Source organism: Desmodus rotundus, chromosome 2, assembly GCF_022682495.2.
Source record: "Desmodus rotundus isolate HL8 chromosome 2, HLdesRot8A.1, whole genome shotgun sequence".
Taxonomy (NCBI): Eukaryota; Metazoa; Chordata; class Mammalia; order Chiroptera; family Phyllostomidae; genus Desmodus; species Desmodus rotundus.
This window is the reverse complement of record NC_071388.1, coordinates 105,919,655-105,947,074: the sequence shown is the minus strand read 5'-3', so window position 1 is coordinate 105,947,074 and position 27,420 is coordinate 105,919,655. Positions and strand designations below refer to the sequence as shown.

Sequence of the window (27,420 nt, the reverse complement as noted above, 5' to 3'; positions counted from 1 at the left end):
GCATTAATGATTAATTAATATGTAAAAAAATATGTAAAATTAAATTTTTTAAAGTTAAATGACGATCAAAAAAGGTGTACTAACCTTCTCTTGCAAAGCTGGCTGAAGGCGCTGAGCCTTTCCAGACCCCTGTAAGGACTGCCAGATGTTGCAAAACTCATCATCATCTTTAGTAGATACCTGGCAAAGCACAAGAAATTTCTCAAGAAACTGAAACATGATAAAATAGAGTATTATTAAAAATGAAATAATTTATTCATTAAAAGTATTTAGCATATGAGAGGATATTTGACTTTCATTACTTGAAATCTCAATTCCTTTCTTCTGGAGCTCAGTATAGTGATCATAGGAGTAAAATGGCTTCCTTTGTATTTAATTGGTTTTGAATGGTTCTATTGGAAAGTATTTAGTGTATAACAAATGCTGTAAAAGATTATATCTAATCAATATATCGCCACCAACACATTCTTTCCCTCTTTCAATGTACTGACATACTATCTCAAACTAATATCTAATAAATTTATTTTAAAATCTTCATCTTACACAGTAGTAATGTAATAGATAAAAATCAGCTATTACTTTTGGAGAACTGATTTCATGCAGATTAAAACTCTGCAAAACTATGCAACAAAATTTAACAGTAGTTACCTATGACATTCTAGAGGATTTTTGCTTCTGGTTCCTTTGTTATTATCTACTGATCTGTGTTTTCTAATTAGTCTATAATAAACATGTATTATTTGGATTAAAGAGGATGGTAAGATTTGTGGTCACGGAATTAAATAAAGGTATGTGTCTCACACAAAACAACTCAATTTTTGTCCCCAGGAAGATGAATAAAGGGAATTACCCAGGAATTACATGGTGGGAACTTGAAAATTGTTTTTGATGAACATGATATAGTCTCCCTTTCAAATTTATGTCATTTTTATAGCAGATATCAATAGGACATTTAAGTTATATAAAAAAAATTTAATGTTAGTTTGAAGGTATATATATAAAGAGAAAAAGGCATTTTCAAGATTATTTTTTAAATAAATTTCTTCTTTAATATAACTGTAATTTTACAACATAGGTAGAATGCTATCAATAGCATTTTCCACTAGCCCATTAGTTTAAAACAAATCTGGAACTGACTTAAACCAAAACTTAAAAAAAAAATTAAGTCAAATTAAGTTTCTATTTACAGTGAACCTGTGATTTGTAAAGGAGGTAGAGAGAAATTAAAGACAGTCTTACTTGTGAGGGAACAAAAATTGACTGCGGGGAATAGTTCAGGACTCCCAAATGCCCAGATGAAATTGATAGATTTGAGCTCTGATTCACAGCTGGTTGCGGTTTCACAATGGCTGTCAACTTCTGATTTCCACTTTCAGAGCGACTCCCATGAGAAAGGTTCACCAAGGCACTTGTTGGCAGTCGATAACCCCTACCAGGTGAGCACCTAAAAGAAAAAGTTACATCACATTCAGAGTGAAATAATACTGAATATGCTAAGAAGAATCAAGTAATTTTTGGGGGGACAGTGTGTAATTTGAATCAATAAGTATTACCTTTCAATTCACTAGAACAACTTGAAATCATAGAAAAATCTCTGTTTATAAGATGATGAATTTCTGAAGAGTTTCCATATAGACAGACTATCAGTGATACTAAGTGGGAAAAAACCTGGCCTAGAGGTATAGTTTTATGTGTAAAAGTGTGTATGTATGTGTTAGTTTGCCCTCAGAAAGCCTACAACTTACAGCTGAGAATGACTAAGTTTATGAATTAAATGTCAAATTTCTTAAAATGATGGTGGTTTGTACAGTCTGGGTTAGGGAACTGCAGAAGCTATCCAAGTGTGGAGCCATTTTCAGTATGGCCCTATCTACGCAACAAGGCAAATGTTAGCTTTTATCACATTTGTCTCCTGATCAGTTGTTGAGTCCAGCCCCTTTTCATTCTCATCCTCCCATCTTAAAGTCCTAGACTTAGAAGGGTTTAAGAGAGAAATACTGGTAATTTCCTTCCTTCCTGACATTGATAAAAGTGTTAAATATTAAAATAAGTCTTCTTTTATCAAAACTGTTCAACTCTATCACCTGTTTTTCTAAAATAATTTTCTTATACTGAAAGGTTATGAAGTAGTACATTTATTTTAGGAGAACTCTCTGTAAAATGTGTAGGAAATGGTTTTGTGAGAACTGTATTTGAAGACTCTGCACTATATAAATGAATATACAGCAGGCGGGTGATCTTTTACACAGTTCTTTATCAGTCAAAACAAATCCGCTGCCTCTACCTAGGAGGGGGAAAAAAGACTGAGAAAAAAGTTAATTACCATAAAAAGTAAAATTTCAAAATTATTGAGATAAGGTTATTCACAACCAAACATTTTTAATGAGAAATAAAATCAGATATGGAACGCAGACTCTACTGTTACACTTTAAGAGTGAAAACAGTAGTCTTTGGGTAACAGGAATATTCAAATTGGAAAACAATAATAATAGCATTAAAAAGGTGTTCACTTGGTATAAGAACTGATGACTGTTATTTCATGCAAAGAGTCTAACAACCTTCTGTTTTGATTTTTTTAATTTTAATACCCACTAATCAAAACAGAGGAGAAAAAGAAAAACTAAGCTAAATTTAGTTCAGTATTCCCATTAGATCTTACAAAGGAGAACGGAAAACCAGAAAACATTTCATTTAATCAACACAATAACCTAGTAAAGTTTATCTCCATTATACATGAGGAAATTGAGGGTCAGAATGCTTTTTACAAACATACCCAAGGTAATCCAAAGGTTAAGCAAGAAATCCTACATTTTCTAATATTCCATGGTACCTCTCATTCTATCACATCTTTCTCTGGAACTTCAAACTTTTTTTCTACTAGTGTTCCCCCAAAACAGATGTGAATAAGTCTCAACCATGTTAAATTAAAAACAAATAAGAGAAGAAAGCTGGAAAAACCACAAATATATAGAGGTTAAACAACACGCTACTAAACAACTATTAGATCAAAGAAAGAAAGAAAAATCAATCAAAAGATACATATAGACAAACAAAAATGACAACACAGCACACCAAAAGTTTTAGGATGCAGCAAAGCTGTACTAAGAGAGAAGTTTCAAGTATCACAGGTGTATCTCAAGAAACAAGAAAAATCTCAAATAAACAATCTAACACTACACCTTAAAGAACTAGAAAAAGAGGGACAAATTAAGCCCAAAGTCAATAGACAATAGAAAAAAAATTAATGAAACAAAGAGCTAGTTCTTTGAAAAAAAATAAACACAACAAACCTTTGGCTAGATTCAACAAGAATGAAAAGACTCAAATAAATAAAGTCAGAAGTGAAAGAACTTACAACAAATATCAAAGAAATACAAAGGATTATACAAGAATATAATGAAGACTATATGATACCAATTCAATGCCTAGAAGAAAAAATTTTTAGAAATATATAACCTTCTTAGACTGACCATGAAGAACTTAAAAACCTAAACAGACCAATTACTACTAAGGAAATTGAAACAGTAATCAAAAACCTCCCAAAAAAACAAAAATCCAGAACCAGATGGCTTCACCAATAAATTTTACCAAACATTCAAAGAAGATTTAATACCTATCCTTCTCAAATTATTCTAAAATATTGAAGAAGAGGGAATACTTCCTAACTCATTTTATGAGGCAAACATTGCCCCAATACCAAAACCAGGGAAGGACAACACAAAAAAAGAAAGTTATAGGCCAATAACTCCGATGCAAACATAAATGCAAAAAAAAAAAAAAAAAGCAAATCGAATGCAACAATTCTTTAAAAGGATAATGCATCACAATCAAGGAGGGTTCACCCCAAAGACTCAAGGCTAGCTCAACATGTGCAATTCAAACATTGTGATACACCTTAACAAAAGATAGAAATCACAATCATATCAATAGATACATAAAAAGCATCTGACAAGATACAACATCCATGTATAATTAAAACACTCAACATTGAAATGAACATTGAAAGCAAGTACCTCAACATATATAAAGGCCATATATGACAAACCCATAGCTAATATCATACTTAATGGTGAAAACAAAAACTGAAAGCCTTTCCTCTAAGATCAGGGACAAAACAAGGATGTCTACTCTCACCACTGTTACTAAAATTAGTAGTGCAAGTCCTAGCCACAGCAATTAGGCAAGAGAAAGAAGTAAAAAGAATGCAAATTGGGAATGAAGAAGTAAAACTGTCACTATCTGCAGATGACATGATCCTATATAGAGAAAACCCTAAAGAATCCAAAGATCTTAGAAACAAAAAACAAATACAGTAAACTTGTAGGATACAAAGTCAATATACAAAAATCTTCTGCGTTCCAATAGACAAAAATCCACTGTGCCTATATACTAACAATGAGACAGTAAAAGCAATTAAAAAAACAATTATATCTACAATTACAACAAAAAAAATATGTAGAAATAAATTTTACAAAGGACTCCAGCCAAGACAGAGGCATAGGTAGAAATACTTTCCCTCTTTCACCAACCAAAAGAAGGACAACAACCAATTTAAAAATAAAAAAGAATCAGAACTGCCAGAAAATCAAACTGTATGGAAGACTGACAACCAAGGAGTTAAAGAAGAAACATTCATCCAGACCGGTCAGAGGAGTGGAAACAGGCAGCCAGGGTAGAGAGGACTCACGACAAGGTGGCAGCTGGCAGATCAGCTGGTCCCACATTTGTGTGTGGATAAACTGGGAGGAAAAACTGGGGAGTGAGACAGACCATGCAACCCACGGTTCCAGTGCAGGGACATAAAGCCTCAAAACCTCTGACTGAAAAAATCTGTGGGAGTTGTGGTGGTGTGAAAAACTCCCAGCCTCACAGGAAGAGTTTGTTGGAAAGACCCAGAGGATCCTAGAACATACACAAACCCATCCACCTGGGAATCAGCACCAGAAAAGCCCAATTTGCTTATAGGTATCAAGAGAAGTGACTAAAAGCTGGCTCAGAGTTGAGCAAGCAGCATTGTTACCTCTCGACCTCTCCCTCACATAAAGAACCACAACACAGCAACATGGGTTATCCTACTATAACAAATACCTAAGGCTCCGTACCTACGATGTAATAGCTGTGCCAAAACAAAGAAATATGGAGCAAATGAAAGAATAGATCAGAACTCCAAAAATAGAACTAAGCAATGAAGAGAGAGCCAACCTATGAGACGCAGAATTCAAAAGACAGGTCATCAGGATGCTCATAGAAATGGTTAAGAATCATCACAAAATGTGGGGGGAAGTGAAGGCTATGAAAAATGAAATAAAGGAAAATGTAAAGGGACCAACAGTGAAGAGAATACAAATTTTGGAGCAGAAGGAAGAAATAATCAACCAAAACAGAATGAAGACGCAAGAATTCAAAAAAAATGAGGAGAGGCTCAGTAACCTTGGGAACAACTTTAAATGTTCCAACATCCAAATCATAGGAGTACCAGATGGAGAAGAGGAAGAGCAAGAAATTGAAAACTTACCTGAAAAAATAATGAAGGACAACTAACCTGGCAAAAGAAATAGACTTCCTGAAAGTTCATGAAGCTCAGAGTCTCCCAAAGAAGTTGGACCCAAGGAAGCACACACCAAGGTACATTACCAAAGATTAAAGATAAGGAGAAAATCTTAAAAGCAGTAAGATGAAAGGAGACATTTAACTACAAAGGAGTTCCCATAAGACTGTCACCTGGTTTCTCAAGAGACGTTGTAGGCAAGAAGGGGCTGGAAAGAAGTATTCAAAGTCATGCAAGACAAGGACCTACATCCAAGATTCCTCTATCCAGCAAAGCAATTATTTAGAATGGGAGGGCAGATAAAGTGCTTCTCGGATAAGGTCAAGTTAAAGGAGTTCATCATCACCAAGACCTTATTCTTTGAAAGATTAAAGGGACATATCTAATAAAAATGAGATAAAAAATATGAACAGTAAAATGACAACAAACTCACAAGTATCAACTGCAGAACCTAAAACAAAAACAAAAACAAACTAAGCAAACAAGAAGAACAGGAACAGAATCACAGAAATGGAGATCACATGGAGGGTTATCAGCGGGGAGGGAGAGGGTGGAGAATGGGGGAAAAGGTACAGGTAGTAAGACATATAAATGGTAGGTAGAAAACAGACAGGGGGAGGTTAAGAATAGTATAGGAAATGGAGAGGCCAAAGAACTTATATGTACAACCCATGGACATGAACTAAGGTGGAGGGGGTGTGGGTGTTGTCGGTAGGAGGGGGATAGAGGATGGAGGGGACCAAAGGGGGGGATGGAACAACTACAGTAGCATAATCAATAAAATATGTTCTAAAAATATTTTACAAAGGAAATAAAGAAGCTATACACTGCAAACTACAAGATACTGTTGAAAGGAATTAAAGACACAAAGAAATGGAAAGGTGTTCTGTGTTTATGAATTGGAAAAATTAACATTGTGAAAATGGTCATACTACCTAAAGCAATATATAGATTTAATACAATCTCCATCAAAATATCAATGGCATTTTTCACAGAAACAAAACAAAAAAATAATCAGATTTGTATGGAACTACAAAAGAACCCAACAAGCAAAAGCAATCCTGAGAAAAAAAGCCAGAGGTATCATACTACCTGGCTTCAAATCGTACAACAGAGCTATGATAATCCAAATAGCAAGGTATTGGCAGTAAAACAGACACAGAGACCAAAAGGACAGAATTGATAGCCCAAAATATACCCACACATATATGGGCAAATAATTTTCAACAAATAAGCCAAAAACACACAATGGAGATGGGAGTGCCTCTGTAATAAATGGTGTTGGGAAAACTGGAAAGCAACATGCAAAAGAATGAAATTAGGCTGCAATCTGACACCATACACAAAAATTAACTCAAAATGAATTAAATACTTGATCATAAGACCTGATACAATGAAACTCATAGAAGAAAACAAAAATATTAAACTTACCATCTCAGAGGGGTTTTTGTGAATTCAACCCCAAAGGCAAGTCAAAGTAAAAGCAAAAAAACAAATGAGTGGGACTACATCAAACCAAAAAGCTCCTGTACAGCAAAAGAAACCGACAACAAAACAAAAGGGCAACCAACTGAATGGGAGAAGATATCTGCAAATGAAATCCCTTATAAGGACTTAATATCCAAAATAAATAAAGAACTCACATACTTAACAACAAAAACAAATCCAATTAAAAAATGGGCAGAGACCTGAATAGTCACTTTTCGAAGGAAGACAAATAGATGGCCAACAGACACATGACACGATGCTCAACATCACTAGTTATTAGGAAAATGCAAATCAAAACCACAATGAGATACTACTTCATACCTGTTAGAACAGCCATTATCAATAAGGCAAGACACAGCAAGTGTTGGAGAGGATGTGGAGAAAAGAGAACCTTGGTGACTGCTGGTAGGATTGTAAACTGGTCCAGCCACTATGGAAAACAGTATATAGCTTCCTCAAAAAATGAAAAATAGAATATAAAAAGATGCTCAGCATCACTAGCCATCAGAGAGATGCAAATTAAAACCACAATGAGGTACCATCTCACACCAGTCAGGGTGCCCAACATAAACAAATCAACAAACAAGTGTTGGAGAGGATGCGGAGAAAAGGGAACCCTAGTGCATTGTTGGTGGGAATGCAGACTGGTGAGGCCACTGTGGAAAACAGTATGGAATTTCCTCAGAAAACTAAAAATGGAACTGCCCTTTGACCCAGCAATTCCGCTGCTGGGATTATACCCTAAGAACCCTGAAACACCAATCCAAAAGAACCTATGCACCCTATGCTAAGTGAAATAAGCCGGTGAGGGACAAATACCATATGATCTCACCTTTAACTGGAACATAATCAACAAAAGAAAAGAGCAAACAAAATATAACCAGAGACACTGAAGTTAAGAACAATCTAACAACAGCCAGAGGGGAGTGGCAAGGGGACAGTGAGGAGAGGGGACTACAGGAACTACTATAAAGGACACATGGACAAAACCAAAGGAGAGGGTGGAGGTGGGGGAGGGAGGTGGGTTTGGCTAGAGTGGGGTGGAGGGGTGGGAAGAAAATGCAGACAACTGTAATTGAACAACAATTAAAAACAAAGAAAAAAGAAAAATAGAGCTACCATATGACCCACCAATCTCTTCTCTGATTATATACACAAAAAATTGGAAAACACTAATATACAATGATATGTAGCCCCATGTTCATTACAGAATTATTCAAAATACCACAGTATGGAAACAATCTAAGTGTCCTTCGACCAATGACTGGAAACAGAAGGTATGTTACATATGTTTCTCATGGCTATACTACTCAGCCATAAAAAAGAAAAAATGTTGCCATTTATGACAACACAGATGTATCTTGAGAGTATCATGCTAAGTAAAATAAGTCTGACAGAAAAGCACCAGAATCATATGATTTCTCTCATATATGGATATAAAAAAGCAACAAAAGAATAAACAATATAGACACAGACATCAGTATGGTGATTACCACAGGAAAGGGGGTAGGAACAGGTAGAATGGGATACAGGGGGAATAAATGGTGATGGAAGAAGAATAGACTTTGGGTGGTGAACACACAACATACACAGATGACATACTATAGAATTGTACTTGAAACCTATATAATTTTATTAACTAATGTCACCCCAATAAATTCAATAAAACAAACAAACACACAAACAAACTCACAGATACAGACAACAGAATGCAGCTACCAGTTAGGAAGGGGAGTAGGGGGAGGACAAAGAGGGAAATAGCGTAAAATATTTGGTGACAAAAGGAGACTAGACTTTGGAGGCTAAGTATACACTGGAATGCACAGATGTTGTTTATAAAGTTGCATACCTGAAACTCATACAATATTACTTAACCAATGTTACATTTTAAATTTAATAACAATGATCATAAAAGCATAATAAAAATAAATTAAAAAATAAAAAACTACACAGAAGATGGTGGCAAGATAGGTAGGAGCAGAGTCCACTTCCTCCTGGGCACAGGTGAAACACCTAGCCAACCTTCTGAGGAACAGAGCAAACAGCCAATGCTATTCCAGCATACATGAAGACTGGAGACCAAAAATTGAAGAGGACACTGAAAAATCAGATGGTGAGACAATAAAACCTGGAGCTGTGAAAAGACCACTGTTAGACCCAAACAGGGGTCATCCTAAAAACTGAGACAGTGAGACAAATGTCACTTTGCTACTCCAGAGAACTTGCAAGGTGGGAGTGGTGAACACCATTATACCTGCTGGAAGAGGACACACACCAACAAAGGAACCACCAACAGATAACAGAAGAAGGTGAAGGAGGAAGTGGAAGCCACATTAACCTCAATGCTGGACCTATCTGGAAATACAACAAAATGGTAGAGAAATTACCCAGAACAAACAACCGAAGAAGAGGGAGACAGAAGCCTCAAAACCTTGTACAGACAGAAGAATCAGCCTCAACAAAATCTGTCCACACCTAAACAACAGAATACAAGACATGGTGGACGCAGTGACCCTCAGTTAACCAGCTGGGGGGAGGACTCACCAAAGAAAGACCCAACAATAATCAACACCCAAAGACATACAGAGAACCAACATAAACGACAGCCCAAGACCAGCGAGCTCAGGAGATTAAGGAGACGGCACCACTGAATCTCACATGTCTCCTACCATAGAAGTTCACACCATAAACCCAGGGAATCAAACAGATAAATTTAAGAAGCAGAGGCGAACAAGAGTCTCACAAACAATGGCAAGACAAAGAAACAACCCCCAAATGAGAGGAAAGGAGGAAGTCTCAGAAAGAATGCTAAATGAAAAACAGGCAAGTCAACTATCAGATATTGAGTTAAAAGCCATGGTTATCAGGAAGCTCAATGAACTCACAGAGAATTACCAGAAACTGTGGGGAAACTACATGAACTCACTGCAAACTATATCAACATGAAAAAGGAAATAGAAACTATCTACAAGGGCCAAGAGGAAATGAAGACTACAATTTCTAAACTGAAGAACACTGTAGAAGGAATAAAAGGCAGGCTAGATGAAGCAGAGGACTGGATAAGCAAGCTAGAGGACAAAGTAGAAAAAAACACCCAGAAAGAGCAAGAAAAGGAACAGAAGCTCAGAAAGAATGAAGAGCGATTAAGGGAAATGCAGGACAACATGAAACGTAGTAATATCCATATAATAGGGATACCAGAAGGAGAAGAAGAAGAGCAAGGGATAGAAAACCTGTTTGAAAAAGTAATCATGGAAAATTTCCCTAATCTGATGAGAGAAAAAATCACACAAATCCAGGAAGCACAGAGAGTCCCACCCAAGAGGAACCCAAAGAGACCCACTTCAAGACACATCATAATTAAAATGGCAAAATTGAAAGACAAAGAGAGGATCTTAAAGGCAGCAAGGGGAAAACAAGAAGTAACATACAAGGGAGCACCAATAAGGTTAGCAACTGACTTCTCAATGGAAATGCTCCAAGCCAGAAGAGAATGGCAAGAAATTTTCCAAGTAATGAGAACCAGAGGCCTGCAACCAAGACTAGTTTACCCAGCAAGGCTCTCAATCAAGATAGAAGGCCAAATAAGGACTTTCCCAGACAAAAGAAGTCTACAAGAATACACCTCCACTAAACCAGCTCTGCAAGAGATACTAAAGGGACTGCTTTAAGGAAAGGAAGGAAAAGACAGAGAGAGGAACACAGGTATGAAAAAATGGCAATGAATAACTACCTATCAATAATAACCTTAAACATAAAGGGATTAAATGCTCCAATCCAAAGACACAGAATAGCTAAATGGACAAGAAAGCATAACCCACACATATGCCGCCTACAAGAGACCCACCTCAGGACAAAAGACCTACACAGACTGAAAGTGAAGGGCTGGAAACAAATTTTCCAAGCAAATGGACAGGAAAAGAAAGCCAATACACATATCAGACAAAAACCGACCTCAAAAAACGGCCATAAAGGGCAAAAAAGGGCCATAAAGAGAGACCCAGAAGGTCACTTCATAATACTCAAAGGAAGAATCCACCAAGAAGACATAAACATTGTAAATACATATGCACCCAACATAGGAGCACCCAAATACATAAAGAAAATCTTGGAGGATTCAAGAAAGATATTGACAGCAACACAATTATAATAGGGGACTTTAACACCCCACTGTCAAAGATGGACAGATCTTCCAAAAAAAATATCAACAAAGATATTGTGGCATTGAACAATGCCCTAGATGAGATGGACTTAACTGGTATATAGAGAGCCTTTCATCTCAAAGAAGCAAAATACACATTCTTTTCACATGCACATGGAATATTTTCAAAGATAGACCATATGATAGGACACAAAGCAAGCCTCAACAAATTCAAGAAAATTGAAATCATATCAAGCATTTTCTCTGACCACAAGGGACTGAAACTAGAAACCATTCCCAAGGAAAAAATCCAAAAACACTCAAAATCATGGAGACTGAATAGCATGCTATTAAACAATGAATGGGTCAATAATGAGAACAAGGAAGAAATCAAAAGGTTTCTGAAACAAAAGAAAATGAACTCACAACAACCCAAAACATATGGGACACAGCAAAGGCAGTCCTGAGAAGGATGTTCATAGTGATACAGGCCTACTCAAAAAAGATAGAAACATTTCAAACAAACAGCCTAACCCTACACCTACAAGAATTCCAGGATCAACAACAAAGACAACCCAGAGCAAGTAGAAGGAAGGAAGTAACCAAGATCAGAGCAGAATTGAATGATGTAATGGACTAAAAGCACAATTCTAAGGATCAATAAATCAAGGAGCTGGTTCTTTGAATAAACAAAATCAACAAGCTTTTCAGCAGACTCATCTAGAAAAAAAAGGAGAGGGCCCAAATAAACACAATCAGAAATGAAAGAGGTGGGATTACAACTGATACCACAGAAATACAAAGGACTGTAAGAAATTACTACCAAGAACTGTATGCCAAAAAATTTGAAAACCTAAGTGCAAGAGACAAATTTCTAGAAAGATATAATCTTCAAAAACTCAATGAAGAAGCAGCAGAAAGCCTGAACAGTCCAATAACAGCAGAGGAAATTGAAGCAGTAATCAAAAACTCCCGACACAAAAAAGCCCTGGACCAGATGGTTTCACAGGAAAATTCTACAAAGCACTGAAGGAAGAGCTAACCCCTATCTTCCACACACTATTCCAAAAAATCCAAGAAGACGGAAGACTCCCAAACCCTTTTTATGAACCTAGCATCATCGTAGTCCCCAAACCAAATAAAGACACAACAAAGAAGGAAAACTTCGGGCAATAGCGCTGATAAACATAGATGCTAAAAGCCTCAACAAAAATACTGGCAAACCACATCCAGCAATACATTAAAAAGATCATACACCATGACCAAGTGGGATTCATCCCAGGGATGCAAGGAGGGTACAATATTTGCAAATCAATAAACGTAACACACCACATCAACAACATCAAAGACAAAAAACACATGATCCTATCAACAGATGTGGAAAAAGCATTCGATAAGGTACAGCACCCACTTATGATAAAAACACTCAGCTAAGTGGGAGTGGAGGGAGCATTCCTCAACAGAATAAAGGCCATATACGAGAGACCTACAGCCAACATCATATTCAATGGGCAAAAACTAAAATCTTTCCCACTAAGATCAGAAACAAGACAAGGATGCCCTCTCTCACCACTCCTATTCAACATAGTATTGGAAGTCCTAGCCACAGCAACCAGACAAGAAAAAGCAATAAAAGGCATCCAAATTGGAAAAGAGGAAAAAAAATTGTCATTGTTTGCAGACGACATGATAGTGTTCATAGAAAATCCTATAGACTCTGCCAAAAAACTGCTCGACCTAATAAATCAATTTGGCAAAACAGCGGGATACAAAGTCAATACTCAGAAATCAAAGGCATTTTTGTATACCAACAACGAAACATCAGAAGCAGAAATCATGGAAAAAAATCCCATTAGATATAGCAACAAGAAAAATAAAGTACCTAGGAATAAACCTAACCAAGGAGGTAAAAGACCTGTATTCAGAAAACTACACAACACTGAGGAAAGAAATCAAGGAAGATACCAACAAATGGAAACATATACTGTGTTCATGGATTAGAAGAATTAACATAATTAAAATGTCCACACTACTCAAAGCAACTTGTAGATTCAATGCAATACCTATTAAAGTACCAATGGCATATTTCAGAGATATAGAACACACCCTTCAAAAATTTATATGGAACCATAAATGACCCTGAATAGCTGCTGCAATTCTGAGAAAGAAGAGCAAAGTAGGAGCGATCCCAATACCTGATACCAAACTGTATTACAAGGCTACTGTAATCAAAACAGTCTGATCGGGTATAAGAACAGATAGACCAATGGAACAGAACAGAGAGTTCAGAAATAAATGCAAACCTCTACAGTCAATTAATATTTGACAAAGGGGGCAGCAGCATGAAATGAAGTAAAAATAGCCTCTTCAACAAATGGTGTTGGGAGAGCTGGAGAGCAACATGCAAAAAAATGAAACTTGAGCACCAACTTACACCATACAAAAATAAACTCAAAGTGGATAAAAGACTTAAATATAAGTCGTGACACCACGAAAGTCCTAGAGGAGAACATAGGCAGGAAAATTTCAGATATTCCACGCAGCAATACTTTCACTGATATGTCCCCTAGAGCAAGGGACATAAATGGAAGAATACACAAATGGAATCTCACCAAAATAGAAAGCTTCTGCACGGTAAAGAAAACAATATTAAAGTAAAAAGGAACCAACCATATGGGAAAATATATTGGCCAATGACACCTCAGACAAGGGTTTAGTCTCCAAAATATATAAAGAACTCACACGACGGCACTCCAGAAGACAAATAACCCAATGAAAAAATGGGCAAAGGACTTTAACAGACACTTCTCCAAGGTGGACATACAGAGGGTCCAAAGCATATTAAAAGATGCTCAGTATCACTAGCTATCAGAAAAATGGAAATTAAAACCACAATGAGATAAAAGCTCACACTGGTCAGAATTTCTGTCGTAAACAAGGCAATAAACAACAAGGTTTCGCGAGGTTGTGGAGAAAAGGGAACCCTAGTGCACTGTTGGTGGGAATGCAGACTGGTGAGGCCACTGTGGAAAACAGTATGGACTTTCCTCAGAAAACTGAAAATGGATCTGCCTATTGACCTGGCAATCCGAGTGCTGGGATAATACCCTAAGAACCCTGAAACACCAATCCAAAAGAACCTATGCACCCCAATGTTCATAGCAGCACAATTTACAGTAGCCAAGTGCTGGAAGCAACCCAAGTGCGGATCAGTAAATGAATGGATCAAAAAACTAGGGTACATTTACACAACGGAATTGTATGTAGCAGAAAGAAAGAAGGAGCTCCTACCCTTTGTGACAGCATGGATGAAACTGGAAAGCATTATGCTGAGCGAAATCAACCAGGTGGTAAAAGACAAATATGGTAATGATCTCACCTTTAACAGGAACCTAATCAAGAAAACAAACAAAATATAACCAAAGACACTGAAATTGAGAACTAGCTGACAGTGACCAGAGGGGAGAGGGGAGGGAATTTCAGGGGAAAAGGGTGAAGGGTTTGTAGGAACAAGTATAAAGGACACATGGACAATAACGGGGGTGGGGTAGGGGAGGGCTGGAAATGGGAGGGAGGTTGGGAGGGCTGGGGTGGGGGGAAAAGGCAGAAAACTGTACTTGAATAACTAAAAAATAATTTAAAAATTAAAAAACACAAAAAATAACAATTCAATTTTCTACCTCTAAACGCCCTAATCTCTCATTATCTTTTCTCCCTTTTAGAGTCAAAGTTCTCAATTTTCTGTGTCTCCTATTACACCTCCCATTCATACCTCAAACCACCCCCATCTAGACTGAGCACCTACAATTGCATTAAAACTGTTACTAAACTCAAAAACATTCCTATTCCTCAAGGTATTTAAACATTAAAAAATGCAAACTGATCGTGCCACATCTCTTGAGTGTGATGGCTTGACCTTGCTTTAAGGATGGTGACCAAGATACTAAGATCCTTAGCATGTCCTGAAAGATGGCTAAAACGTTATTGTAGTGTGGTCCTTGCTTTTCTCTCTTATTCTAATCTTACCCAGTTGCTGACCTTCAGAGACACTTGCATTCTTTTACTTTTCTAAATAAGAAAAAATGTTGCTGCACATGCTATTCCTTCTTCTTGACTACCTGTGACTTTTCCTCCCTCTTGCCCTAGTTAACTAGCATTCATTCTTCAAGTCCCATCTTTCTGGAACTATCGGATAGGACATATTATTATAGAAACCTGCACTTCTTCCCAGGATTAGTCAAGATTTAATTAATTAATAGTTTAATCAGTTAATTATTTCCCACACTGAAATGAAAGCTCCACGAAGGTAGAAAAAAATGTCTTATTCACTCTTACATCCCTAATAGCAAGTATGATGCCTTGCACAAAATAGGAACTCAAATCGTAAACAAACGAGTAATAGAAAGTCACTGGCCATATGGATATATTCATAAAGTGTAATTATCACCTGGAAACAAACCTTATTGTTAAGCCACCAGGAAATTCTTCATCAAATAATACTTCAAATAGTACATCAGCTTCTCTATTAGCTATTCAAAAAAGAGAGAAAAAAATCATATGATAAAAAATCAGCATGAGTTTTTGAAAATATAAGAAGCATTAGATCTACCAAAAAGTGGTGTGAAGAAATACAGACAGTAAATGAAAAGTAAGTTCACAGATTACCTTACTTGTATCAATTTAAAGTAAAATATTATCTTAAATCAGATGCTAATAATGGCATTGTTAGCTTATTTCTCCACAGAGGGAATTATGCTTTTCTCTTTGCCTTAGTATATGTTTGAAATTATTCATACTAAGTTAATAAAAGAGGTAAGTTTAGTGTTTGCAGTTTAAAAGGTCTTCCAATAACACAGACAAAAAGACAATGAAAATTTGAAAACATCGCAGCAATGTGGAGAGCGGAATGGAAAGAATGGATATATTATTAGACAGAAGTGGCAGGAGTTTGTGACCTATGTAGGTAAAAAGAATGGAGATGCTAAAGATGACTCCAAGGTTCTGGCTGATTATGACTTGCAAGATTATGGATGCCTTAAGTGAAACATTGAGTTTCATGAGAAAGACATTGGTGCAATAAATTTAGGAGCAAAGAAGAATAAATCTGGCAGAGAGCATGATGAGATATATCTGGAAAGATTAAATTTACCTCAAACTCCAAGGTGAAGTGAAATAATTAGCTATAATGTTTTGAACTCTAAGTGTAAATTAATGATTCACATAGCTTAAGAACTGACTGACACACTCTCCCGCCACAACCTCCCCGACCTTTCCATCGTATCGGTTCTGTTTCTTTGACTAATAAAATTTCCAATATTGTGTTAACTCCTGGTATGGGTAGGAAGAAGGCCCCCCACCCCTAGTCCCTCATTGCCCAGGTGAAACTGGGCCTGCAGATCTCATCCGGTTGTACCTTTCAATCTGACATTTTTACTAAAAATCTAAACTCAAGAAAATCCACCTTTTAGGTTCCCATATCCTGTCTGAGGGAAGGGCCATTTCCTCAAAATATTACTGACCTTTGTTCACCCCCTTAGTGTGGAGATGACTATGGAGATAAGGTCTCAGCTGAGGGAAGTAATATCAAATATTCCCCTTTCCATTCCATGTACATGGCAGACATGGCTAATCAATGATGGAGCTCTTTTCTACTGAGGGTAGATGTAGCTTTAAAACCCTTCCAAGACAAAATTCCAAGCAGTCACTGTTACCGATAGAAAGAGTCACAAGAAAGGAAACCTCCATGTTACCAGATTCCTAAGGCTTTCATTGGGACAAGCGAACTAGAGACAATCCAATAAGCTCAGTATCTGAAAAGCTGATTCAGGGGGCTGAGCAGACAGCAGCAGGAGGGTTGCTTCATTACACCCGTCTGACCCTTTCCACATCTAGCTGAGACCGTCCTCTCTCCATATCCAGCAGCCAGAAATATATCCAAGAAAGTTTTTTTTTTTTTTAAATCAGAGAAGGAAATTCTCTTTTAGAGTCAAGTAAGCACGGAAGACTCCAAGAGGATGTGAAGATGAAAAATGTGGAGAACTCATGCTCAATGTTAGGTAAGAATAAAGTGAAAGAGTTCAAATCCCAGCTCTGCCACTTATCTGTTAGGTGAGTCAACCTCTCAGGTAAGAAAATAACACCTGAGAGCTAAATGCAAAATGTAAAAGTGCCTGGCACAGTGATGGCACTAAATATGCAGTTCTCTTAGGCTTACGGCCTGCCTGCTCTTCCTCCTTTCTGGACAGGAAAACCACGGTTGAAAGCCTGGGCCAGGGAGGGACAGTGCTGCCAGCACGGGGCACCCCCCCCCCCTGACTGGCTGCTCTGTGCTGGGTGGACTTTTTTGTCCCTTTCAGGAACATTGCTTCTTCCCTTTTTTCTCCTCTCTCTCATTTTTTTGGTAAAAATCACAACATAAAATTTACCATCTTAGCCATTTTTAAGTGTATATAGTACAGAAGAGTTAACTATATGGTTGACAGGTCTGTTTTATATACATAATCTAACTGTATTAGCAAATTTCAAATTAATATGCACATTTAATTCAAATCTTTTAACTGTAAATGAGCTCACATTTCAGGTTTGCCTATTTCTCCACAGAAATCAAGAGACTACGACGACAATTAAGGTAAATTTCTGAGCAAGATTAGATGAAAGCCTAACTAATGAGAAACAATGAAACATTTCTATTAGTTTCATGAAAATATGCACATACGCACCAAGGTCTTATATAATTTTAATGTGATATATAGAAGCTACCAAATTTTCAGCAGTCCTTACTCAACTTCCCCTTCTTTTAATCACTCCTAGATAATTACACAAGACAGAAAAGAATTTCCTGAAGACTAAAATTTAAAAAGATGAACTGAAACATAAAAAGATTTAGTCCCCCTCCTAATTTATAGTCATTCTCTGCTTAGAAATAACACAGAAATTTGTGTTTACTTGATAATAAAATGCAGTTGATGACACGTCAAGTACTGAGATATTACCCCCTTTAATTCCTATGATGGTTCCCCGAAGGCCAACTGGCACTGAAAAGTTCTCTCTCACATTCACAACGCGATCAAAAAGGCGAAATTCTGCATTCCGATCAGGAATGACTCCATGCTGCTGTTCTAAAGGCTGAAGAGAAGAAAGCTTTAATTATTATTATTAACTCTGATTTTAAAGTTTTTAAATAATTTATTGAAAACATTTTTTCTTCCATACTTTCAAAGTAAAAAGAACTTAGAATTCTTTAACAGAAAACTTACTCTGTACAGCAAATGGGGCTTTACTGTCACGCGTACTTTCTTATTATTCTTTCTTTGCTGAGGACATAAAAAATGTAAAATATTTATATCTGAGGTTCTTCAGATGCAGTAAGGAGGAATAACAAATTCTTACAGTAAAAATTTTAAAGCATTATATAGAAAAATGCAAAATTATGAGGGCCTGATACAGCCTGATTCATTTTTATAGTATGAGCATATCTTTTATAGCCACACCTAGTTTGAGAGAGACAGAACATTACTTAGCACAACATTTCATGGCTGCCAGATGGGACAGAGGTGGGGGGAGCATGGGTGAAGAGGTCAGGGGATTAAGAAGTACAAATAGGTAGTAACAGAGTAGCCATGGGATGTAAAGTACAGTACAGGAAATGGAGTAGCCAAAGAACTTATATGCATGACCCATGGACATGAACAATGGTGGGGGGATTGGCTGAGGGAGTGGGGGTGCTGGGTGGGGGGGACAGTAGGGGAAAAATCAGGACAACTGTAATAGCATAATAAAATATAATTAAAAAAAAACAAAACAAAATTTAAAAAACCCTGGATTCCCTTCCTTCCCTGTTACTACCCTTCCCAAAAGTGAACTTACTTCAATGCAAAAGATTAGATTTGTCTGTTTTGAACTTTATGTAAATGCTATCCTATCAAATGCCTTTTTTACTCAAAAAATTGTATACAATGGTCAACAAAGACTTTTTTTTAAAAGGTATAAAATACTGATCTATGACAATACCATGGGTTTTGTGGCTACTTATAAAAAGGTGGTATTAGTTTTTAGTTTAATACAATCTTTGCTTTTGGAATCTATTGTGAAACTAGCTTTGATATTTGAATTTTTAAAAGATTTTATTTATTTATTGTTACAGAGAGGGGGAGGGTGGGAGGAAGAGAGGGAGAGAAACAGATCAGCCCCCCCTGGCACACACCCTAACCAGGAACCCATACCTGTCAGGTTTGAATTTTTGATTACCTAAAACATGCTGGAAGCCCGACTGGCTCAGTGGGTTGGGCTTCATCCAAGAAGTCTGGAGGGCACCAGTTCGACTCCCAGTCAGGGCACATGCCTGGGATGAGGCCAGGTCCACGGCTGGTGGCGTGTGAGAGGCAACTGATCGATGTTTCTCTTGCACATCAATGTTTCTCTCCCTCACTTTCTCCCTCCCTTCCCCTCTAACAATAAATAAATAAAATCTTTAAATAAATGAAAGAAAGCAAGCTGGAAGACTCCTGTACTATCTTTGCTTTTAGTTCTGTCATCTCACACTTAACTTGAACATCAACTTCCTTCCATCTGTGAGATGGAACAAATATTGTCTGTTCTACGTAATAAAAATGTGTGAATGGTTTATACTCACTGCAATCTATGGCTGTAACTCAAATTTTTTTGAAGTGAATTCTTACGTAGTAAGAAAAATGGCAGCAGTTTACTTAACTGGCAGTCCCCCAGCTTTAGAACAGAACTTATGGAAATAAGTACAAAAGGACGTAAAACAGCTCTAGCTACAGAGATCACACACTACAGAGTTCGTGTATTTATACACTGTAAAACACATAAGCCTTTAAGCAGAGCCTATTTTATTTTAGAGACAGTTCATTTATTCTTTCAACAAATCTTTACTGAGTTCCATTTACGTACATGTATTGATTTTGGTGATGAGAATATAACAGTGATCTGTTTTTTTATTCTAGTTGAGGGAGACGTAAGAGAAACAAAATAAAGGAAATATATAGCATGTTTGAAGACAAAAATCATAGCAAAAAATAAAGCAGCTAAGGGAGATCAGCAGTGTGGGGAGAAACTACAATTTTAAATAGGGTGAAAAGTGAAGGCCTTTCTGACAAGTTGCCTGTTTCCATACCAGAAGGATTAACAGAGTAAACTGGTACTCATTGACAACAGCAAAAAAAGTAGAAATAATAAAGAAATTTGAAAACTATTTTAAAAAACAAATACAAGAACTATGCCTAGAGAATTGCATATTTAAAAAAAAGTATGCTCTAACAGATCCCGAAGCATTACTGCATTATAGCATTGATTAGAGGACATGGCAATTAAACCTGATTCATTAAGCAAATCAATAAACTAGGGAATTTTCATAACAAACCTCAACCCACAGCTACTAAAAGAGAAGTTCTGGGGCCTGGCTACTCAAAATGTGATCATCTGCAAGCTTGTTAGAAATGCAGAATCTCAAGCTTAACCCTAGAGCTACTGAATCAGAACCTGTATTTTCACAAGATCTTCCAGTGGCTGCACGTTAAACGTTTGAGAAGTCCTGCTCTAGGCATGGAATCTAGAATGTGTGTTTTTTAAAAAGCTCCTCCAGTAATTTTGATAATTACCCGAGTCTGGGAATCACTGTCCAATAAGGAAACTACTAATACTAAGGTACAGGGAAAAAGAAGCATAATTGACAGGCATAAAATAGATGGGGAGAGGTTAAGAATAGTATAGGAAACAGAGAAGCCAAAGAACTTCTATGTCATGGACATGAACTAAGAGGGGGTAATGCTAGAGGGTGGGGGTTGCAGGGCAGAGGAGGGATAAAGGGAAGAAAAAAAATTGGGAAAACTAATAGCATAATCAATAAAATATACTTAAAAAAAGAAAACTACTAATACTGCATTAATAATAATCCTGTATTATAAAGTATAAATTATGTTCAGAATGTTGTGTTTTTCTCCTTTCCTTTATAATCCTAAAAGGAAAAAAAAATCACTCATAACTATACCTCTAAGACACATTCATAGGTTTTTTTTTTTTTTTTTTACAAAAATTGCTCTTATTTATAGATACACATATTTTTTTGTAAATGCTGTAACCAAAACATCAGTCTACAAGTTTGCATATTTATCTTCTTGTTTACAAAATAAGGGAAAATGTGCAAAACATTTTAGAAAGCTCTGCATCAAAATGGGTTAAAGTAAAATTTGAAGACTTAAAGTTATAAACTTGTTAAGTAGAAAACACATTTCTAAAACAAATGCCTGACAAATAGATTTTACTGTACAATGGAAGACAATTAAAAAGAAAGGCAAAAGGCAAAAGAGAAAGAAAGAAAAGAAAAAGAGAAATGAAGGCTTACTATCCTCAGCTGAACATCAATGACCTTTTAAAAAATCAAACTCTTGGCTCTGATCCTTGTATTTTTACCTAAAGAAATAGTCCTCTAGTGGTGATCTCCCAGAATGTATTCACAGCTCCTGAGTATGTGGTAGAGAATAATAATAACACCCAAAATAGCTAGGCATTATTAGAAGGAGTTTACATGCATCAACTCAATTAATCCTTTTGATGACCCTATGAGGTAGGTATGGTTTTATCCTCATTTTACTGATGAGGATACAAAGCCAAGGAAGACTAAGTATCTTGCCTAAGGTTATAAGCATAGAAAGAGGGATGGGGAAGATGGCTTCAGAGCCCAGTTCTTAAGTTACTCTGCTATTAGAGCACTGTGTCAGCAAAGCAAGATCAGGTTTTTTAGAAAGAAGGATTCCTCATGTTTCTCTTTTATTTATTTATTTAAAAAAATTTTATTTATTTACTTTTGGAAAGAGGGGAAGGGAGGGAGAAAGAGAGGGAGAGAACTATTGATGTGTAAGAGAAACACCTCTCACACACGCCCTAACCAGGGAGCCCGTAACCCAGGCATGTGCGGTAACCAGGAATTGAACCGGTGACACCTTTTGCTTTGCAGGACACTCAAACAACTGAGCCATGCAGGTCACCTCCATCATTTTTATGAAAAGGCAAATGTGTGAAAAATAAAATCAGAAGTTAAGGAAAGGAATATAATCAATTCATTTTCTACTACATCAAGGTAGGGGATCAAAATAGTTGAAATAGTTAAGCCTACACAAAAATACTCACTAAATGAATGAATTTGTGAGTGGGAAACTACACTTAGAACTAATTCTGTAAAGTTATAAAAAACTTTAAGTTCTGTAAAAACATAAACTGTGTCTTTAAAGAACTTAGAATAGAAGGAATAGGGATTAACCTTACCTCTTAATTGCAAACTTTCTATTTTGACTAAAATCACAAAATATTAATTCCTAAAATTAGAAACAGTACAAGCACATAAAACTTAAATGCTATGGCTTTTGTAACTTAAAGTGCATATACATTTATTCATATAAACTTACTAATGGCCACTGGAAATGGCTGGAACATTTTTTTTAAATCTTAGGATTATTTTACATAAATTAGAAACCACTGAGTATATGTTTTATTTCGTTGAAACATAAATAAGTTATTTGTACAATAAATAATATATAGTTCTTTTAACTTCAAAACGCATTAATATCTTAGTTACTGAAATTTAGTACCTTGTGCTTTTCGACTTCTTCCTCAATTTTCTCAACAATAGCTGCATCCAGAATTTGTAAATCACAAGAAGAACGAGACAAAGTGCTGACAGGATGCCCCTTTAGCCAAGTAATAATTTCTTGAATTTTCTCAGCACTACATTAAAAACAATAATTGTGTCACATTTATTAAAACTTTATGAGGACTTACATAAAAGGCCTGAAATAAACCTGCTGAAGGCTGTAACTATAAAAGACATCAAGTACATAATTAATAATTAATCACCATACTTAATTGAGACTAATTCTAAGTCTATATTAACATGAACATGTTCTCAGTGATTTTCTGGAAATCACAAAATTATTTTAAAGTATTTTAATATAAATGAAATAAAAAAATGTATTAAGATCTTAAAGCAAAAAACAAAACAATACAAAACCCTCTCCTCAAAAGTAATATAAATTCTTGATAATCATTACTGTACCTTTCACTGGAGCCACTGAGTTGAACTATGAGGCAATAAGTACCACAAATTTTGCTTACCCATTCTCATTTTCTCCAGGCCAAATATCATCTTCATAGAACACATCCTCTTGACTATTTTTGGCTATATAACTAAACAGTTCTGGAGCTCTAGCCAAACAAACAAATAAAAATACTGTTTAAAATATATATATATATGTGTGTGTGTGTGTGTGTATATATATATATATATATATAATGGCTAACTTCATATAAACTTCCTATCAAATAATTTTGAATCTTAAGGGGACATATAAAATATATTAAGGACTGATTATAATACAGAGTATTAATAAGGGGTACAGAGTAAAATACCTGAAAATATTTATAGGTCCTTAAAAACCTCTCAGTAGCTGAAGAAGAAATGGTTTAATTTATAAACTATAATAAACTTCAATTGCTGACTCTATCCCCCTTAGATCATAATGATAAATGCTGGCAAATGGACAGAAATGATATCTACAGGTTTTTTCCAATTTTTACAACAAAGCCAGAACATTCCAAGATAGAGCAAATTAAAATATATTACAAGTTTCTTCTAATATTCCTCAAAACTCTACTACTTCCTTTATTGTGCAGGACTTGCAAATGTATAGAGCAGACTGACCATGTGTTTATCGTCTGTCCCAACCTCACCATAAGCACAGTAAAGCAAACAAGGGCACAGACCCACAAAGACAGATGAGGAGAGAAACAGAGAATCTGAGAGCACATATGAGTTGTTAACAAAATACTAGAAACTGAAAACTGGATGGATAGGCCTGAACTGATTTGACAGACAGAAATAAACTGCACCCTAAGCTGCCAGTGTAGGAAGTTAACACAAAACAAGTTGATTTGAACTGTGGGAGTCTGCAAAAGCTCAGGAATTATGGGTCCCACCTACATTTTAATGATACAGTATGGGGTGAAATTTAACAGGCTTTTCAGTTTAATCACATGACTATATAATTAGTCATGTGATTAATCATCTTCCATCTCAGCATAAGAACTGTAGTTTATATTCATGGGAGAGGTTAACAGGTATGCAGGGCTGCTCCAGCCTTGGGTATATCAGGCACAGCTAGTTGGGTGGTGGGTAGGGTGTTAAGAGCAGAGGATGGGTACCACACTGAAAACAGAGGATTAATGAAAGTGTAATGGCTATATGGTGTGTTGCTAGGAAGCAGGTTAGAAAGTATAACATCTTTAGGAAGCAGACCCTGAGATGGAAATAATCATATGTGAAGTTTATTATTAGCAAGTTCTATGGAATGAACGCCTGTGGAAGGGAAGGAAAAAAGGAAGCAAGCAGAACTGTGCACAGGGAGAAGCTGGGCTGTGATTTATTTTTAAAGAATTCCTTGGCTAGTCCCACAGACATCTCAAACTGGGATGGCCATTGAGACTTGTCCTGAACCGGAGCAATCATATTGGCTGGGTTTTTATACCTACTTGTTGATCAGGCACTGAACCTATGGCTATGGCTATTGTGGGAAGGGAAGATAACTTTATTTGAGGTGGTTCTCTTCCACCAGGCTATTCCTGAAGAGAGCTCACAATTAAACGGTGTTATAGACAGCAGCATTCTTGCTACCAGAGGTCCTTCAGTCCTACGGGAGATCTGGGGTTGGGTGTGGGAGGGTGTCACAGTATCCACTTTGTAATGAGACCTCTTTTGCCTGTTTAATTTCCAAAACAGTGGAAGTCAGTTTTGTTTTCCACAATTTTCCTCTAAGAAAAAGGCTGCAGCATACCTCTCTGGGAAAACTAGCCAGCCCCAAAGAAAGATATACATCTATGAAGTCTGTCCTGAAAAAGTCCAGCCATTAATGTTTGTGTGACATCGATGGAAACTGGCAGCCAAGGAGAGTAAACTAGAATGCACATGCGTGAACCATGATGACTTCACTGTACTAGTCAGTGGGGGCGGTAGACGCCATTGAGTGAGCATGTGTACTGTGTGGCCGTCACATTCAAAATGACTGAGCAGGTAGAGCAACGAACCTGCATCAAATTTTGCATTAAGTGAACATTTCTCCACGGAAACTATTCGGATGATTCAGAATGGTGCTGGTGATTGGCAGCTTCATCACAATGCACCTGCTCATGCATCAGGTCTTGTGCAGTTTTTTGGAGAAACATCAAAATCACCCAGGTGACTCAGTCCCCTTACAGTTCAGATTTAGCACCCTGCGAATTCTGGCTTTTCTCAAAACTAAAATCCCCTTTGACAGGAAAGAGATTTCAGACTGTTGATGAGATTCAGGTAAATACAACAGGGGAACTGATGGTGACTGGGAGAACTGTGTGAGGTCCCAAGGTGCCTACATTGAAGAGGACTAAGGTGTCACTGTCCTATGTACGATGTTTCTTGTATCTTCTATAATAAATGTCTATTTTTCATAGTACATTTGCTGGATACATCCTGGCCTCATAGATAGACCTCATAGGTAGTGGTATTTGGAGGTCCTCTGAAGAAATCGCCAAGTCCCACCTGACAAGCCCCACCAAACCATAGTAAATTTCTAATCAGCTTTTTAGTGCTTCACTCTCAAACATGACTGGACACCTAAAAACCACCAGACAAATAAAAACAACAATAGTAACAAAAACCCTTTAGTATGAAAGGAAGAATCAAATCAAACAAACAAAGATCAATTTGGAGAAAACAGAAAATGCAGAGAATACAAGAAAATCTAGAAATACTATCCTCAGAAAAATAAAAGAAGGTATTTCACTATATATAAGAACAGGATGATATTTAAAAAAAGATTACCAGATAATTAGGGCACACTTTTAAGTAAAAAATGATGAAGTTACACAGAAATTTTAAAATGATGTAAGATGAAGTTGAACAAATCTCCCATGGAGTAGGACAGAAGTATGATAATACAATATAGAAAGTGGATGAGAACAGATGAGGAACTTAGGACAATCCAGAAGGTCCATCTACCATCCAGAGTCCCAGAAAGAGAGAATGGAAACAATGGCGAGGAGAAAATTACCACACAAATAATCCAAGAAACTTTCTCAGAACAGAAGAGTATGAGTTTCAAGTCTGAAAGGAATTAACAGCAAAAGGAAAGAAAACAATCCATACTAAGGCACACATTATTAAACAGCACTGTAAAGGAAAAACTCGAAAAAGATTTCAAAAAATGAAACTAGATCACACACAATCATTCAGAATCAGAATGGTACAGAGCTCCTCATCAGCAAAGGAAACAGAGAACAGAGCAGTGCTTTTCAAATATTGAGGGAAAATAATATGCAATCTAGGATTCTACATCCAGACAAGCTATCAAGTATCGGGGAAGAATAAAGACACTTCCAGACATGCAAACTTTCTCAGCAAGCTCCTGGAGTTAAGCGCTACACCAAAAGAGACAAAGTCAGAAAGATAAGACATGAAAGCCACAACATAAAGGAATCCTACACAGGGAAAATTGTGGGGAACTGTTCCAAGCGTGGGAAATGAATGTGGCTCAGCCCCACTCGGAAAAGCCAGTGGGGAGCAAGGTTGGCGAGCAGGACCGATGTCCATGGATAGGTGCTCCAGTGGGAAATCAGGTCTGCATTGTACCCAGACTGCTAAGAGACTTGCTCTTGCTAAAACTCCCTCACCCTGAGGCAGCAAATGTTTACTGAGTATCTTTATCTTCCCAAAATCTGGGCTAGACCTTCCAGATATGGAGCATTGCCTGTTTCGACCACTTCTCCCTTTACGTTGCAAATATCTTCCTTTCAGGTATTCAGCGAGGGAGTGGCCCAGGCGCTCAGAGGTGCTGTCCTCTTGAGAGAGTGGCCGCAGCATCCCTTTTCCTCCACAGGATTTTTGTAGTCCGTGTGTATTTGTATATTGCGGCCACAACAGCAGACCCTGCAGGACGGGATCTGCGTCATCTGGCGCCCAGGAACAGGGACCCAGGGCTATGAGCTGCAGTTGTGGTCAACATACCAACTTGGTGGGAGTGCGCGCATCAGCCCAGGTAAGGGCCAACAGCACCTCGGGAAGGTCGTAAGGTGTGTTGGATTTCAGAGGAAAAGGGTTTTCTTCCTAGGTCGCCCTCTCTCGTGACCACTTTACAACTGTACTTTCTTTAGTAAGCAGGAGCCTTGCTCTCTCTCCCAAGCATCTGCCACAATCTCCTGG

The 27,420-nt window shown here is 37.0% G+C and overlaps 1 protein-coding gene across 2 annotated transcripts in view; it reads right to left on the bottom strand.

Annotated features, from left to right (window-relative positions):
• The window catches only part of XRN1 (5'-3' exoribonuclease 1), a 168,167-nt gene that overhangs the window by 39,147 nt on the left and 101,600 nt on the right, over positions 1-27,420 (bottom strand). The window contains exons 26-32 of one of the 2 annotated variants that reach the window (XM_053918514.1): positions 23,307-23,396; positions 22,784-22,919; positions 18,434-18,490; positions 18,170-18,302; positions 15,637-15,706; positions 1,240-1,444; positions 85-180 (exon numbers count right to left, since the gene is read on the bottom strand). In XM_053918514.1, coding sequence (XP_053774489.1) covers positions 85-180; positions 1,240-1,444; positions 15,637-15,706; positions 18,170-18,302; positions 18,434-18,490; positions 22,784-22,919; positions 23,307-23,396 — 787 coding nt within the window. The remainder of the gene's footprint in view (positions 1-84; positions 181-1,239; positions 1,445-15,636; positions 15,707-18,169; positions 18,303-18,433; positions 18,491-22,783; positions 22,920-23,306; positions 23,397-27,420) is intronic. The other variant, XM_053918515.2, reaches the window with a different exon arrangement.